Consider the following 18,104-nt stretch of genomic DNA (forward strand, 5'->3'; position numbering starts at 1 on the left):
TACAAAGATGAATCTTAAGTGCTTTACAAAAAACATTTTTGTCCCTATTTAACAGATAGGTAAAAAAATTCACAGATTGTTACGGGACTAATTCAAGTGCAGTAAGTAAAACTTTGCAATTCCAGAGCAGTAAACTGACATAAGCTGGTGTTGCCATCGACTCTTCCTTCCTCAGGTAAACACTCCCACCCTTCCACCAAAACTAATGCCTGTCTGAGACAGGAAGGTGACAGAAAGCTAATCCCCCCCCCCCCCCCCAAAAAAAAAAGGTCAATAATTTCCTCTTAGCTTAGCATGTTGAACCTGCTCACTGTGAGGTCAGAATAGCATCAACATTGCAGCAAGGGAAGAAGCAGACTCACAAGAACACCAGGTTGGATTGGCTTAAAACATCATGCAATTTCACTCATCCGATTCAAGCTCAGTTCACTAAAGATTCCTAGAAGTTGCTCTGAAGAAAGGTTTAATAAATAAGTAACCAATGCTCCACATAGCTCTAACTGTCTCTGTAGAAAGCATATAGTTTTTTCACACCTAAGGAAGCTTGTCTGGTAAGCACCAGAGCAGAACTGACTTTGCATAGAAATACATCTAATAGTTTTCTGACTTTGCTATCCAAGATGGTCTGAGTGGCAACTCAAGCTGTCTCCTCATTTAAGACAAATTTAAGGTCTATCTTTGATGGGGAATCTCTTGTGGCACAAAGGATGTTGAGACAGGTTCACAGACACAAAGATTAATTAGTATGGTCCATAGCTGATGGCACGCATCGACTGTAAAGGTGAAAGTTACTTCTGGGGAAAAATGAAAATGGAGGGAGGGAGGGAGAGGAAGGGAGAGAGAGACAGACAGAGGAACAAAAAGGAAACCTTTTCCTGGGGGCCAACTGGAAGAAGTAGTAACAGGATCCACAGACAAGCATCCTCCCTGGGTGTCCTCTCTCCAGTGCAGCAGATGGTCCCCTCCACCCCCAAAAATACTTTCCCTATAGTTAACTACATATTTTTCATCAAAACCTACTCAAACTCCCTACTGGTTCTTCCTGCTTATGATGCTGTTAACGCTGATTGGAGCACCTGTTGATCAGGTCAGGTGCTGCATGGCTGACTGGTCGTGAAGTTTTGTGCGAGCACAATATTGGGTCCCCTAACGTAAACCCAAAGCTCCAACCAAGGGGTAAGGGTGAGGGGGCAATTCCTACCCTGGCAGCAGTCACTTCCCACGAGAACTTGCCGTAACAGTAGCATGGGAGTTTGCCAGGGCCAGGCTGTGAGAACAACAGCCTGAGTAGAAGGGAATATACTGCCAGTGAGGCTGGGGAGATGCTGCCAGGGTACGGGGCTGCCAGTGAAAGGCAGGCTACAGCACTGCAGACGGACAGGCACTACCAATATAAAAGTTTATGGTGCTTAAGGCACTGTGCAACACTGGGGCCTAACAAGCTGTGAGCCCTTGCTACAACTTCTCAATAGTAGAGCCCTATAAGACTTCTTCAGTGGTCTCATACGTTCATGAAGCTTACAGAAGCTGAGTGGTCATGAGAGCTCTTCCCTTTGGCCAAATTTGATTGGAATTAGCCAATGCTTTCAAGAGCTTGTTACAGCAACAGCCAGCAGAGACAAACTCTACGTGATTCTCACCTCAAGAGCATACCAAGCTAAACAAGTCCGAAACTACATAGAAGAGGAGGCAACATGGAAGAGCCAGCCTAACTTATAATATAGTAGTCTCTTAAGAAACAGAAGTAAATTTCAGAATATTTTAGGCAAATTTACCAGGCCAAATTCTAACCCCTGCTGTGTATCACTATATTACCTCTAATGAGAAAGCAACAGCTCACCATTGGAGTATTCCTAACACAGCCAGGCCAACAACCCCGAAGAACATTACTCTCCTTTTTCCACAGTACCCAAATCCTCTGCACTGAGCGGAAAAAGTGTTTTGCTAACACATGGCAACGTTCCAGCATCCTTGTATTACCAGAATTGCATCAGGTTAGCCTGTCAGTCCTTGTTTTAACACAACCCAAGGCCACAAGCTATTAGGACGGGGAACTACAAGACAAAGTGCTGTAAGAGAGCACAACACAGAATCTCTCTTCCCTGTCCTGTCATAAGGACAACTTAGACATCAGAATTTGATCCAATTTGTCTACAAATGTTTAATTTCTAAATGCTTCCATGATATTTTTTAAATTAAATCCATAAAAAGTAATTGAGAAAGCTTTTCCATCTTTAAGACAAAAACTTATGAAGCTGCAATCTTCTTCCAGTGCATGCTATCTCCTGTTCAAACAAGACCTTCAGTATTTCTTTTTTAAAGAGGATCACCTTTAAACAAAACTACAACTTCATTCACCTAAATATTTTATAGCTATTTTAAGCCATGTACAAATTATCAGATGCTGAGAGCAAAACTGCAGTACTACTTTTGGAATAAACTTCTATTTTCCCGAAACAGAACACAAGAAAGGCTTACTTTTCCTTGACTGCATTTCAAACTGACTCAGAAACTGTTTATTACATGGAGTTACAACAGGATTCTGCCCATGCAATTCTCTTTTAGGCAACAAATCCATCAGTTTTTTGGAGGATGCTTCAGATCCCACACCCACAAGGGCAAACCTGAAAGAAAGAAAGAAAGAAAGAAAGAAAGAAAGAAAGAAAGAAAAATAAATAAAGTTGCATCACAGTTTTTCCATTCTCTGAATATCCTGATGCCTCAAGAAAAACCTTATACACAGTAAGTAAAAGAATATTTGAAAACTAAATCTAGGAACTGCCTCATTTATCTTAGCCCAGTTTCAAAGAGAGATAAGATAACTCATTCTAAGACATACATATAAAAAAAAAAGCAAGTGCAACTACAAGATACATCAAAATATATCACACAAAGGCAGCTTTGTGGTACAGTATGAATATATTATATTTAAATACATATGACTGAGTTATTATTAGGCATTCACTGTGTTAAATCTCATTACTACTAAGGAGAGACACAGGCACAGTCATGCAAGGAAGATTAGGTTGCCAGTGGAAAAAAAAGGCTCAAGCACTTGCTTTCAAGAGTAATGGAAAAATCAAGCATTTAAGAAAGATTTATTAATGGGGGCAACAGGGGAGAGAGAACAGTATTTACATTATGAGGCACTACAATATCACCACCACACTAACTAAAATTTAGGAATACAGCCTTAATAAGGATTGCCAATAAAATTTAACTCACAAAATAATAAAACACCTAATACTGTCATAAAAATTTTTGCCTGAAATTTAAATCATTACTATGAAATAATATGCCCAATCATTGTTGGGGATATTAGCAAAGGTAATCAGTTCACATACTGTCAGTTGCGAAAAATGACAACTCTTCCACCATTTCCACCCTCTGAGTTTTCACTCCATTCATAGAGAAAACAAATTACAAGTTCTTACCCTTTAGACTGGCCATTAGCACGATTTTCAAAAAATTTTATCTCCAAAATATCATTTACTCCCAATGAATGAACTGCTTCTGTTAAGTCTTCATCTGTTGTCCACTGAAAAATATGTTTTAATATACAACTATGAAAACTTACCTAAAACACCAAAAGTCCATGAAAAGGGCAACCAAGTCTTCCATGCTAAAATCACTAATTTTTATTTTGTTGTGAAAATGATCAACAGGAATACTTTTCTGAAGTTATCAATATTTTCTGACTTTTGGAGATTAGTCATTTATATTTTACATTTATCAGAAAATTCAGTTTTAAAATATATGTGCTTATCATACACTACATTGCATTAGCCCTTCTACACAGTATACAAGCTATAGTATGCCAAATACCATCTGTATTTGAATAACTTTTGTTTTCTGAAAGTACACATTTTCAAGACTTAAACTGGATTATTTCAATAGCTGTTATGTCTTTCCATATCCAATCAGTTTTTTCTCCTGACGATTCTATTATTTTCAAAATTTCAATTTTAAACACTGTATTAACCAGGTGCTCTTTATAAGAGCTCTGATTAGTGAGGTTCTAGTGAACTACATATTACTCGCACAAACGTAGCAATATTTACAGACCAAAGAAGGGAAACTGGTACAGAAAATATGGTTAGTAACACTGCTTCAGCAGCCATGGATATATAGCTTCCACTTAACTAAACCTACTTTGAGTAACTTCCTATTAGTTAATGAGGAATGTTTAACAATTTCACTCACATCCAAAGACGGTTTTCCTCCTACTTCTGTAACTCCATCATCCCCTTAAATTTCATGATGGAAAGTGCAAAGCAGGCTTTCAAGACTCTGAACTACTTCTCTGATCTCCCTCAAATCAATGCTTCCTTTAAAAATTTAACAAATTACTTTGCTGAAATCTAATTCCTAAGAAAAAAATCTCAATGGCAGCGCTCAAGTATGTGAACAAACTTTTTACAGACAGCTTTATTTGAGAAGCCATATAATCAGTAATAGATACAAACCGCTGCACACTGGCCAAACTATTCATGATACCTGACATGGAGGAGTTCAGCTAACCCATGTGCATTTTACTTATTCCATTCATATATACATATTTCAGAGTAGTACAACTGTTAAGACAATTACTCTTCACTTACCTATTAAGTTCTAAAATTAGGATACTGTAATAAGTAATGAAAAACACCTAAGAACCCATGAAGCATTCTTTTTCAGGTTTAGCACTAGTAAACATTTCAACAGAGGGGAAAAGCCTTGAACGAGAATTTTGCATGCATGGTCTTAGAAGAATTGGATTTCAGGTTAAACAGTTAATATAAACTCTAGTTAATTCAGTTACTGACAAGCTACTTGCACTTTCTTTGTTAACTGTAACTCATTTTAAAATGATTTAATGCAAACAAATGTAATTGTCTTAAGGGAAACTGCAGTTCAGTGAGTTATCCCAAACCTGTTACTCCCAGGACTGCAGAAGTAAGCCTCAAGGCAAATACCTGAAAACAGTTTTGTTGCAAGAGTCACTGCCCTAGAAAAAGGGAATTAGAAAAGGCCCTGGAAAAAGGATGAAAAGTAATTCCAATAAAATCTTCGAGAAATTTCAATTCCCTTTTAAAATAAAAGCTTCGGCAAGGGATTACACAAAAATGGATTAGTTTGGTAGCCTTAAAGTATCTACAGGCATAAAGTATTTGATAGTTTTAAGTTTGTTGTCCTCTTTCACTCAGGTTTTCTCTGAAAACCTTAAGAAGATGGTAGTATAAATATTCCTTCATAATAAAACAGGAGAGAAAACTTTAAAGTTAATGTTTACTGAAGATTTCCTCCATTTTTTAGACCTCAAGACAGCTCTAGACAGGCTAACTAACTTGCAGGGAAAAAAAAAAAACTGCTTTGCTATACTCTTAGTATTTCAGATAATACTTATTTTTCAAAACAAAAATATTTACAAAGAATTATGCTCATAATTTTAGAAACTCCAGCTACAACTAAAAAGCAGTAAGATACTTACCCAAGTAAGATTTCCAATGTACAAGGCAATTCTCTTTCCAGTATATGTATAGACAACATTTGGCGCAGCTCCTTTACCTACATCATCTCCAACTGATGGTGGGAGAGAATCCATGTAGTCACGATCTTCTGGGGCATCTCCATTATTTGCAGATGGAGAAATTACATCATCGTACAAATCAATCTGATCATGCCCACCATATTCAGCTTCCTAAAATAAAAAAGACAGACCCAGATTATATTTAACATTAAGCACTCCTACAATCTATTCTAAATAAAATACTCTGGTAACTGCCACATTCCACAGACATAGTAAGTTTGAAGCAACACCTACACAACATCCCTGCTGAAAAGCTAAGCCCCAATTTCTTCTACATGAGTGCGTAAAATTCTTATGACTTCTACTATACTTTAAACAAGGAGAAAAATGAGCAAAAAATACCTCCCACCATTGTTTTGCAATGCGATACTTTTGCCCTTGTAATGCAAACATAAACCCAAAAGAAAACAAGCCTTACTCCCAAAATTCTAGACATTAGCAAGTATGAACAATGTGCAAAACAATAGGCTAACATCAACTCTAAAAGTAAATATTTTTTCCATCAAAACATTTGGTAGAGAGAACAGACAGAGCTTCCAGAAGAGCCCTAATGATAAACACAACATTCTACATTTCAGATTTCTATTGCATTCCTAACCTGATTTTTTACCTCCTCATTCACAGAGGGGCCAGAAAGGGACAGAATTCTACATTGTTCCTTTATACTTAATAACCCAAAGGTTTGTGTGTATTAAACATTTATTTACTGATGGGCTACAGCAGGACTATTTTACAGTATCGCAGGCTGCATCAAGGCTGCCTCTGAACATTTTGGTTCAGAAAAGTATTGTGGGGGTTTGGAAGGAATCATTCCCTTTTCCCTTGGGTTGTTTCAGTTTACAGCACAGTTCTGGCCAAGTGAACTAGATTTCTTCCAGAGGAAATGGAAATGACAGTTTCTGTTCAGAAGCTTTGCTCCATGAGCTCAACAACTGCATTTGCTAAATGGGAACAGAGGATCAAGATCAATCATCGGTCCTTCAGACAGCTTTGAATCATAAGTGTGGAGGGAATATTTGGTCCAAAAGACCAGACTAAATTTAGTCTGACATAGAACATCCGAACATTGTGTTAGATAGATGTAGGGGCTTGAGCACCAACTGCCTCAATCTGCTGATCTGCTTCTACCAATCCCTGTTAATTTTTATTAGCGACGGCTGCACCGTCATCACAAAAGAGAGAATGAAAATTAAGAGAAGAGTAAAACGTGTTGACTGTAAATGATAATGTCTTTAACAAAACCATGGAAAACATTTTTTAAAACAGTGTAACCTTAATGAGTGGGATCACTTAATACCAAATATCTTCATATGTTGTATCTTCATGTCAAGTAACTATTCTGAAAACAAGGACTTCTCTTGATACTTGCCATCTTTCATCTTATACTGTCATTCACCCCAGTCAATAGCGAGCACTTCTGCAATGGGATGTCATCACTGTTTGTCACCATCTAATTTGTGTGAAGGAGAGGCACCATCTGAATTTCTACTGACAGGAAACGAATAACTTCTTCTCAATGAGTAACAGTGGTCTGACAAAGCTTGGGAGAGGACTTCAGGGTACCCTCAAAGCTGTTACATTTACTTTCATGTGTTGTTTTGCCACATGCAAAAGTTGAACTTCAAAAGCCTGCAGAGAGTTCCTGGTGTCTTCTACCCTGACCCAGGACAGAAACAGCCTTACCAGGTATCTGAGATACCTCACTGTCTGCTATGTTGTGAATTTGTATCTAGAAAATCACACAGGCATCCTGGATGGAATAATTCAGAATACCACACATGGTGACTAGAGAGAATCACCTTGGATTCCACAGCAAACAGGTTGCAAAGCTAGCACGCTTGGTTGAACACCCAATTCATGCACAATCATCATCAGAGATCAGCTTGTTTAACATATGAAAACATTCCTCATTAGCAACTGCTACTCATAGGGAGAGGGTATCAATACAACAAGCAAAACCAGAGAAGCAAAGTTTTGGCATCGTCAGTCAAGCAGATTTGATCCTCAGTAAACTGCACAGTCCCAAGAAATTCTGAACTTAACAGAAAATTTATCTTTTTTTAAGAAAGTGTGTCATCACAAAATTAAGTAAGGATTGAATATTTTCATGTAGTCTGTCCAGTTTTCTGTTCCGTTTGATTCCTTTTATCATCATAGTTAATGAAAGTAGGTTCAAAAAACTGCCTGGGACAGGCTGAAACATGACATCTTACAGCAAGATTATGGATGATGTCACAAGGCAATTAAAGAAATCCTCTATTAAATGTGCAGTAATTCCAGTCATTTGTGTGCATGGATGATGACTTCAGGGAATTAGAATTCAGTCTTGGTAGACAGATCCAAACAGGCAGATATCAGTCTTACCTCCCTCTGTTTGACAAGGCTGAAGTCAACATTAGCAAAATACCAAGCAGAGTAGATATCTGTACACAGCTCTCCTGGACTGCCTTACTCATAAGAAGCTCCTCTGAAATAAAACAAATTCCTAGTACATAGGCTTTCAGATCACCATTGAAGGAGAGACCTACCAGGGCAGTACAGTTTGCACATGATTTTTTCAAAGACCAAAGTGCCTGACAGCATCACTGCCTTCATTTAAATCGATAAAGACACCACAGAAAACCTAACATTGCTCACTATAATCTTTTCTTATATTGTGCTGGTTTTGCAGCCAGCATAGACTTCATTCAGTCACCACTCTGTCAACAAGGTGTGTGGTTAGATGATTAAGAGTGATCCGAGTCAGCAACTGCAAGCGTGCATGGAAGAGAGATGTCTCAATGGCTGTTGCACAAAATGCAACAACCTTTCCTCCTTCATAGGCAAATAATGGAAACTTTCCTAAACATACCCTTTTTTCCTAGATTTAGATGAATAAGAAAAAGAATAGAGGAAGCATAACTTCTCTAGTCTTAACTATTTCAACAAATGCTTTATTCATATCAGGAATTATTTTTGACCTCTGCTGACTTCCTTAGTTAAGAGAAGACCATCAAGCATGAAGAGAAATTATTTCTGCTCAGTTGCACTTGCTTACAGATATACATGCCAGGAAACAAAGTTAGCATCATTATTCTGACTCCTTCCACTCGCAAATCAGAGTAGCAATATACCTTCATAGCCCATGCTTCCACTAGACTACTGCTCAAAATACTTAGATCATTTGCTCAGGAAAATCAGAAATGAAATGACATGTTTGATGCTATTCAGTGGGATTGGGTGAATAACCCGGGTATTGAAATGATCTTTCTCAAAGACTCGTGCCAGGCTAGCCGTTACACTTTCGGTTAGCCCTTCCTTCATATTTCGTATTTTGATTACTACTTGCAGTGTGTTGCAGCATTCTAGTTTGAACGCCATAAACACATGGCAGTGTTTACAAAATGTCTACTCAGTCCATGCTGGACAAATCAAGTTCCACCCTTCTCTTTACCATGGAGATTATCCCTCATGAGAAATCATCGACCTGCCCATAGAAGCCCCAGTAGGTACTTGTTTCATCACTGTGTACAACAGCGCCACAGCACCTCTGACTCCTAAGTCAGGGTCACAGCTCCTTTAATCCCTTGCATGCTCCCCTTTAACAGGTGTCTGGTATGTGAGTAAATGTCTTCTCACATGTGATCGTGGCATTCATGTCACCTTAGCACACACAAATCCTTTTTTTTTTTTTGAAGGGGGGTGGGGGGGGAATGGACATCGGGAGGGGACAGGACACTTTCAGGCTACCATTCAACTGAACATTGGGGCACCCACAATTTAGGTCTACATGGAATATTATGGCTATGTCCAGAAGGGACAAATCAGAAGTGTGTTATTTCTGTTTGAAACTCTGCACCCTTGCTCACTGATGCTGCCATGAAGAATTGGTTCGCTCATTTACAAGGACTGTTTTGGAAACTGTCTTGTAAAATTCCTGTAAACTATACATATCTGAGACTTGCTCTTTTTCATCTCAGCTCTGTTTGATTTGAGAGTCAAACACTAAATTACATCCCCAAAAGGCATTACAAAAAAACAGTGGTATAAATTAAACTTCACAAGGGACAAAACTTACTACTACTATTTTTGAAATAAAACATTAATAAAAAGCAAATTTTCTGTTTTCTCCATTATTTTCTTCCCTTCAAGTTATATGTGGTCAAAAACTCTAAATACATGCTACCATCTTCACTTTATTGTAGGTCTTGAAAAATCAAAAGTTAGAGGTATGGAAAAAAAAAAGGAACAACTACCTTTCTAGTTTTGATCAGCTGTCTGAACACAAATTTTAACAAAACAGGTGGCCTTTGATGTTTCCAAAATAGCACATTCCCTGTAGCAGTAACATCCAAGATGGTGACAAGTTTGCCAGCCCGTAAGATTCACATTTACTCCACAGGCCCAAACGTTCTCAGCTCTGCAACTGGCACACTACTAAGCTCTAAGCAATCTGACCACTTGTCAAGTACAGCAGCTAAAATTTCCAAGTAGTCAAAAGCTTGCGTTAAATAATGGTAGTATCACTGTTTGCATTAAACAAAACGAAGAGGCTCCAGCTGAGACAGTCCCAAGTTTTCTTTGTGGTATGGTATTTGCAACCACACAGAGGTAATCTCCACCCCAGGCCCCTTTCAGGGGACCAACATGACTGACCCAAACTAGCTATACATATGCAGTAAGGTATTGTGTATACTTTTTAAAATAAATGCAAGTCTGCCAGCATATGCTTTTTACAACTGAGACAATACTGCTCTTCTTGAGTAGAAATTAATCAGAACAAAATGTGTCCATCTCCTCCAATAATGAGGCAACTGACTTCTCGATTTAAAGGCTGTTTTTAATAACCTGTTTTACATCACCATTAAATGCTGGGTTTCATTATTTATTACACAAAAGAAAAAAAAATTATTTCCTCTTTGTTCTAGACAAAAAGTCAAGAGAGTAACAGATGTTCCTAAGAATTTGCAGCCACAGAGGTTGCCAGATAATTAGCCTTTTAGCTGCTTACTCCCTCTAAATCACTTTCATTATTCAGCTACAAAATACAAAGTCAAAACTCTTTAATTTCTAATTTGTTAGTATTTAAATACCAAACTGGAACTCTACAGGCATGTTTAGACATATCCGCAATGCAATTATGCAAGTATACTCACCAGAGTATTAACAAGGCAAGTGTTTTTTCCATACCATTAAAATAACAAGAGAACCTCCTGATCAAGGAGAGGATACAAAACAGTAACTCTATATATGCATGTATGTTCATTTTATATGTATGTATGTATTTATATAAATATATATATATAAATAAAAAAACATGGAAAGAGACTATGTGTGGTCCCATCTTCATGACTGCAGGGAAGAAATCCAGTCTGCTAGCCAAAGGTGCAGGCAAGCTTGAGCCAGACCCGCGCTGCCTTTATGCACAGCCTCCTCCTACTCATTCACTGTGTACTAAAATACAAAGTGATATTTGCTAAAGCGCCCCTAATCTTATTGCAGTTTTCTGCCATCCAGAGGATGCCGGCCCCAGCCATTTACATGAAGAGGGAATAGAAATGGCCAAAGTAAAACAGGCCATGCAATACATACTTCTTACAGGTCCCATGCAACATATGTAGGAAGGCCTGCATATATGAAACTCCTTTTTCAAAAAAAACCCAAAATACTTGAAAGTAATATGAAACGCCACTGGATGGGGAAGCCAGCTTGGAGGAAGAAAATGAAAAATGACATGACTCAATTAAGTTCTCCAAAAAAGGAGAGCACAATAAAAAATGGAAAGCATAATAAATAAATAAATAAAATTAGTAGGAGCCAAATTGATTAAAGCTGTAAACACAAGGACACAGAATACTCATATAATGAATGTAAGTTAACAAAAGGGTGAGAGGCAACATAGACATATAGTTTTGATGAGCACCAGATGGAATGGAAAGGATGTGCTTTCACTAAAGAAAAAGGATTTGATTTCGAGTCATGCTAGCCAGCTCATGGTAACCAACACCAACATAACCCAAGACATTTCTCGCTTTCATTCAGCTTGGCCAGCTGGGAAACCTGTGGCTCTGTGGTCTGTTTCACCCTTGTAACCTGTGGTTCATTTAGCAATAATCAAGTGGAACATCCCTTCTCCTAGAAAGATGCATATAAAAATCCCAGAAGAGACCAAAGGAGGAGTATCTTGATGCCCACAACAAGACAAAGCAATGGAGGAAAATTCATCCAATCACAGTCCTTATAGACCTATTTGAAACACCACAGATGTAAGGAAGTTTCTTCCTAGCTTGGGTATAAATACAGTTATTCTGTACTTAGAAGAATGACAAAGCCACAACAGTATATTTTCAGTCCCTGCTACTGACAAAACTAGTGGAAATGGTTCCCGTAGACCAACTCAAATTAATATTTTTAAATCAAATTAATCTAGGACCACCTAATCCAAGAACAATCGCTTACTGCTTTACAAATATAGCAACCTTTCCTTACAAATACAGCACCGTGTAAAATGTCTGCTATGTAAACAAATTAATACCTCTAATCACTTTCTCCCTGTGGCATTTGTCAACCCTCTGTCTTATCAATTTAAGCTGTAAGGTTCAAATCAGAGACCACCAGTAAAAGTTTCTAAAAGATCCAGCACAACGATGTCAGAATTAGGGACAGTAAGCAATACTGTAGATAGAAACAACCAGCCTTCCTTCATACTTGACTGAACAAAATGGGAAAGTGCAGAGGTGTCAATGTCTCCCACTATCACTTTCTATTTAAAGCGATAATGTTCAATTGAGCAGGTCCTGAGATAACATGAAGTCATGAAAATCAAACTTCAGAAAGAGTAACCAGCAAAATTTTGCAAATAACAGAGACAAGGTGAGGGAAAAGGAGTACCAGTTTCTTCTCATTTTTCTCCCCTATGCTCTGCCGGAGTCACAAACTGGAGAAGCAACAAAGAGTGCAGAATGCAGCCCCAGCAGGAGAGCAACTGGAGTGAGTGCAGTGAAAAGACCAAAAGGTGCTCCTGACTGCTGGAATCAGCTAAACCAAACTATCACTAGACTCTCTTCATCTGTGCAGTCATGCTCCCCAGTAACATGGCTGGGGGGGGGGGGGATGCCAAAATCAGCCAGTACCTGAGTAGACCAGGAGCATATTGTTATACTGTGTGAAACAGAATATCCTCACCAGTTTTGCTCTGGCAGTATCTATCTGCACTATACTTGCAGCCATAAATTATTCAACTTTGAGGGCTTCTGCACCCAAGAATTTACACCAGCACTACTGGATTCAATTAGTTGTTCTGGAAGACTTAATTTGCTATCAGTGTTTCACTTAGAACCGATAAAAAAAAGTTAATAAAGAAATTGAACAGATGCACTCTTACGATAAACGGTATTTGTGCTGGGGTAACCCTAATTTAACTTCATATAACGAACTTCCAATTGTAAGAGTGAAATCTCTTCCTCTAAACAATCTAAGAGCAAACTAAGAGAGTAATTCAGTTCTCTCCCTTGTCTGCTCATCTGATCCGACATTCCTAAATAGTATACCTCTGTGAGATTGCTAATCTTCTGAATTACTTTATTAGTGAATACCTACAGAATTAAAGTTTCCTGAGACAATTACAAGCAGCTATCCAAATTTACTGTGACTTCCATAACCTATCGTCTCCCAGGTCTCTGTAGGGCAGAGCATGGGGCCTCGGGCAGTAAGCCTGGTAAGTCTTTGGAAGCATAGCTGTTCTTGGTTATTTGTGTTCTAGGGCAGGAACAACGCAATCTGGGGCAACGCAACCTAGAGAAGTGGAATAGTTGCAAACATGACAGATGGCACACAAATCTGATGCAAACATCAGCTTTCAGGGGGAAGTAAGCACATCACTTTTTGGGAGAAACGAGGGGAAAAAAGAGCCAGAAGAATCAACTACTTGTAACCCAGGTAAGTTCTGTTTATTTCAACACCACTTCCTCACCAGAAGGGAGCTCCTCCTATAGAGGAGAGAGGTATGCCTTTTCTAAAGGCTAGGAGAAAAAGAGAAAAATGAAGGCAGTTTCTCCCCTCCTGCATAATAAAAGCTGCACTAGTTCAGCCTCCCCCGCAAAGAGCGGCCGCGAAGCGGCTCACGCACGGCGGCTTTTTTTACTCATCAGCGAACAATGGCAGCATTTCCCCGCCGCCGCCGCCGGGAAGGAGCCGCGCTCCCCACCATATCCGGGAGGGTCTCGCCGCTTATGGCCTCCTCCGCCGCGCGGCGGGAGCAGGATTCTGCGCCGCTCCTGCGCGGCCGCTGGCGGAGGGAGGAAGGGAAAGCGCTCGCTCCCTCGCACCGCCGCCTCCCTCCCTGCGTGCCCGGTGCCCGCTTCCCCGCCGAGACCGCGGTCGGGCGCTCCCTTCCCCTCCCTCGCCGCCGAGCGCGGCCCCGGCAGCCCCCGCGGCCCGGGCCCCAGGCGCGGCCTGGCCGCGGCGCCGGCCCGGGCCCCAGCTCCGACCCGGCCCCAGCCCCGGCCCCGGTCCCGGCCCCGCGGCGCGGGGGGCAGTGGCGGCGCCACGGGGCTCGGCCGCCGCGCGAAAGTCTCGGCACGGCGCCGGCCAAACAATGGCGGCGCCGCCGCCGCCAGGCCCGGCCCGGCCGCGCCGAGGGCCCTGCAGGCGGCGCGGCGGGGAGCGGCGGGGCGCGGTGCGGCCGCGCGTACCTGGTTGAACTCCTCGCCCACATCGGCGTAGATGTCGATGTGGTCCACGCCGTCCGCCATGATCCCGCCCGCCGCGCCGCGCCTCGGGCCGCCGCCAGCCGCGCCCGGCTCCCGAGCCGCCGCCGCCACCGCCGCCAGGGAGGAGGGCACGGCAGGTGGCGTCACTTCCGCCAGAGGAGGGGGAACTTCCGGCCGCCGACGAAGTGGCGGCAGCCGTTAGGCCCGGCCCGCGCGCGGGGGAGCGGCCTGGGCTGTCCGGGCCGCGATGGCGGCGGCAGCGCCGGGGCTGCTCGTCCTCGCGGCCGGCTGCTCGCGTGGCCCGCGGGCCCCCGCCGGGCTTTCCTCCCCTGCCCCGAGGAAACGGTGCCCGCCGCGGTGGCGAGCCGAGGGCTTCAAGCGGCGGGTACAACCCGAAACAAAAGCGCGACGCCTCGGATGCGGGAGGCGGCGCTGCGCTCCGGAGCGCGGGGCGGGGGCGGTGTGCGGACCGGGGCGGGCCAGCCCGCGGTCGCTGCCTTCAGCCACACCGCACCATTTTCTGCTGTTAAAGAGTTCACTTTTAATGTCGCACAGTGAGGAAAATTAATCTTTCGCATCTCATTTTTTTTCGTGTATTCAGAACTGTTAGTTTTGCAACTGCACCTTCAAATTATTTTTGAATTAGCGTGCCTTATCCACATTTAAGCTCCAGGTGATTTCAGTGAGCAGCTCCTGGAATATAATGCACATTATGTTCTACATCATACATTATGTCGCACATCCAAAAATAAAGTATTTTTTTTCACCTTATGATCTTACAGTAAAAAGCTGGTGCTCCTCTGGCTGAATTAAAATAATGTAAAACCATTGATGCAAGGAGTAAAATGTTAAATGCTAATTTCAGGTTGATTTAAAATTTCTTCTTCTGTGACTGGGAGTACTTCCCAGTTCCTGGATCAGGGTCTGTGTTGCAACCCATCCTGACTCCATGTTGGGTCCAGGTACACACCATCTCAGTCTGCCTTGCTGCCTCCACACTGTGGTCTCCATTGGAAGGAAATACGGATGGACCAGAAAAGAGCTGAAATACCAGAGAACCACAACAAAGGAACATGCTGTGGAACACACCTGCCAGCAGTCCAGATATATTCCTTAGGCCTGGAAGTGCTTAGGTGTTATTCCTAGATTTCTTATCCAGCTTGTGACACATTAAAATGTATCAGATGCAGGCCTCTTGTATGGTTCCTGATGTTAATAATTCTGGAAGCCAGAAACCCTGAGGCGGGGAGTCTGTTCTCAAATACACTGGAGTTTTTTGGTTAGAGGAACTAGCAGATCCATTACCTTTGGAAGAGTTGAGATATCAGCTGAAGAAAGATGTTTGAGATGATAGTTAAACAAACGCAACCCTCTAATTGAACTTTTAGTGTTGTTTACAGTTACAACTGATAGCATTATATTTGATTACAGATTAAAAAATACAAGTTCACATCTATGAATGCACAGGTCATGTGTGGACGAAATGATTCATTGGTTTTGCAAGGAAGATTGACTTTTCTTTTGGATTTGCCACTATGCATACAGATACTATTAAAGCATTGAAATCTAAATGGGTTCACATATTTGCTTCACGATGAAATGACTTAATGACTAGTATTTTATAGAATAAAATGAAGCACTATGACGCTTAAGTTTTGCCCATCAGGCCATGCTGCACAAAGTTACTGAGGTCAAGAAAACTTACCCCTTGCTATCCTAATGATCTGATTAGAATTCATAGGAGACACTAGGCTGTGTGCAGTTGAGTGTTTTATATGCATCTGGGTATCTTAGGACAGTTATGCATAGATTGTAATGCTGTTTAATAAAAGGGCAAAGAAATTAAGTATGAATGGAAAAGTCATTACACTCACCTCAGAAAACACCTGAGGGACCAGTAGCATTGGAAGGACCCTGTCAGGAGTCTTTGAAGAGGCAGGAAAAGACATTGCCTCTTCTTTGCTCTGTAAGATAAGGAAGGGTGATCAGTGAGGCCCGTAGCACCTCCTGTGCTGTGTTGCTGGGTTCAAGAGGCTTTACCGCTTTGGAGCTTTTCTATGTAGTTCCACTGGCTAGATTTATTGCATGCAGGCTTTTACAGAATGTGATCATTTTTGGTTTTGCACACATACCATTAAGCAAATTCTATAAACAATGTAGGAGACTGTAAATATTATGCAAGCTGTTCTATTTACTTTCTGCTGCGTTTTCATTTTTTTCATGAGTAGACTCACTAAATATGTCTTCAACTTCTTGTGGTCAGCAATAGCTTCTTTGTGAATTATTATCTCTCTGTGGAGCAACTTAACAGCTGATCAACTCTGGTGAAAATGCTAATGCTTTCTATTTTGTACACATCAAAATTATTTAGACCATACGCTGCCTCCTCCCAGTAAAATTCAAAAGACTGAGGTAGAGAATGGGCTGAAAAAGAAGTGTGATCATGAGAGAAAGAATATTTGTGGTGCAACTTGGTCTGGGAGAAGAGTCCTCGTAAGCTTTATTTGGGACAGCAAAAGCCATGGAATATGAAGTAATTGCACACCTTCCAAGTCCAGAGCACAACATGAGAACAAATGGTGGCAGATGAGCTAATATCTTCCTTAAGTTCCTCTTTCACACCATGGAATATTCTTTCATCTCACAGCAAGAGCTGGAGTTTCCTTGATATCAAAAGCAGGAGGAAGCCAGGATGCTGGCAACTATACCAAGGAAAGTGGCCTATGCTTTAAGTTCGTGTTTCACATGATCCACAAGAGCCTGTTCATTTGTACGTTGTTTCACAGGTCTCTTCTGTTGTAATGATGGAAATTCAAGTATAATCCTGATTCTGAATATAAAAGCAACTGTGGGTGCTCTGAACCTCATGAAGCAAGCATTGCTAGCCCACAAGCCTCTCTATGCTTGCCTCTCCAAGGCCTTTCGGGGCCTTTTCTACTAGTATATTAACAGCCACAATACAGAGGGGAGGAGAATGCTTTTCCCACCCATCTTTATTTGTATGTCATTACTTCAAAATATCTTTAAATGTTGGGCTTCAGGTAAAAGTGGCAGGAACAGCTTCAGTATAATAGCAATTTTAAAGATAATCTATTTTTGCTACCATGAACACTGCAAAAATGTATTTTTATATTAAAAAAATAAACGTATGTTAGAAATTTCCCTGAGGAGTGAAGACTGAGAATGATACAGGAACTTTCCAACACACTTTTCATCTTAATATCAGACTAAGCTGTTCATGCAGTAATGTTATAGACCACAAAGTGAAAAGATAAGAAATAATTCAAGAAAATGCTGTGTTAATCAGGATAGTGCTCAAAATCAGCTTATTTGAGATCTACCTGTATGTTTTGTTGTATAAACTTAGATCCTAGCTATGTTAGTCCAATTGCATTGAATATATGTTTTGTTTGTTTAGTTGTAGCCCTGAAGCTTTTGATCTTTCCAAAGCTGCCTAGAGCCACTGGACATGATCTTTTATTGTTTTTCTCCCAGTAAAAGTATCCAAACAGTAAAAGTCTGTGCATTGCAAACTGTAAGAAATTGTCTTTTCCACTGAAGTGCCTTAGCACATAAAACTGCACAGAGGGCAGACTGAGGAAGAAGCGTGTCCCAGATGAGGTGGCAAATAGGCACAAATCCTTGCATGTATCCTTGTTTTCAAAGGCTGAAATTTCATGTTATGTTAACGCTAATGTAATTGCAGGCTGATAAGGAAAGGGACCGTCATGTTCTCATTCCCAAACAGGTAGTGACACAGCCTGCGCAGGCAAAGGGGCAGTAGTACCTCCTCTCCTTGTTGCGGCCCGCAGTTAGATTGGGTTAAGTGTAGCATGAAACTGCAT

The 18,104-nt window shown here is 41.1% G+C and overlaps 1 protein-coding gene across 4 annotated transcripts in view; it reads right to left on the minus strand.

Annotated features, from left to right (window-relative positions):
- CPSF6 (cleavage and polyadenylation specific factor 6) overlaps window positions 1–14,384 on the minus strand; it is a 32,855-nt gene extending 18,471 nt beyond the window's left edge. The window contains exons 1-4 of one of the 4 annotated variants that reach the window (XM_067313586.1): window positions 14,242–14,384; window positions 5,471–5,680; window positions 3,435–3,538; window positions 2,479–2,624 (exon numbers count right to left, since the gene is read on the minus strand). In XM_067313586.1, coding sequence (XP_067169687.1) covers window positions 2,479–2,624; window positions 3,435–3,538; window positions 5,471–5,680; window positions 14,242–14,301 — 520 coding nt within the window. In that variant the 5' untranslated portion in view covers window positions 14,302–14,384. The remainder of the gene's footprint in view (window positions 1–2,478; window positions 2,625–3,434; window positions 3,539–5,470; window positions 5,681–14,241) is intronic. The other 3 variants (XM_067313596.1, XM_067313601.1, XM_067313607.1) reach the window with 3 other exon arrangements.
- Window positions 14,385–18,104: the final 3,720 nt, after the last annotated feature.

The sequence above is a fragment of the Apteryx mantelli genome, chromosome 1 (assembly GCF_036417845.1).
Source record: "Apteryx mantelli isolate bAptMan1 chromosome 1, bAptMan1.hap1, whole genome shotgun sequence".
NCBI lineage: Eukaryota > Metazoa > Chordata > Aves > Apterygiformes > Apterygidae > Apteryx > Apteryx mantelli.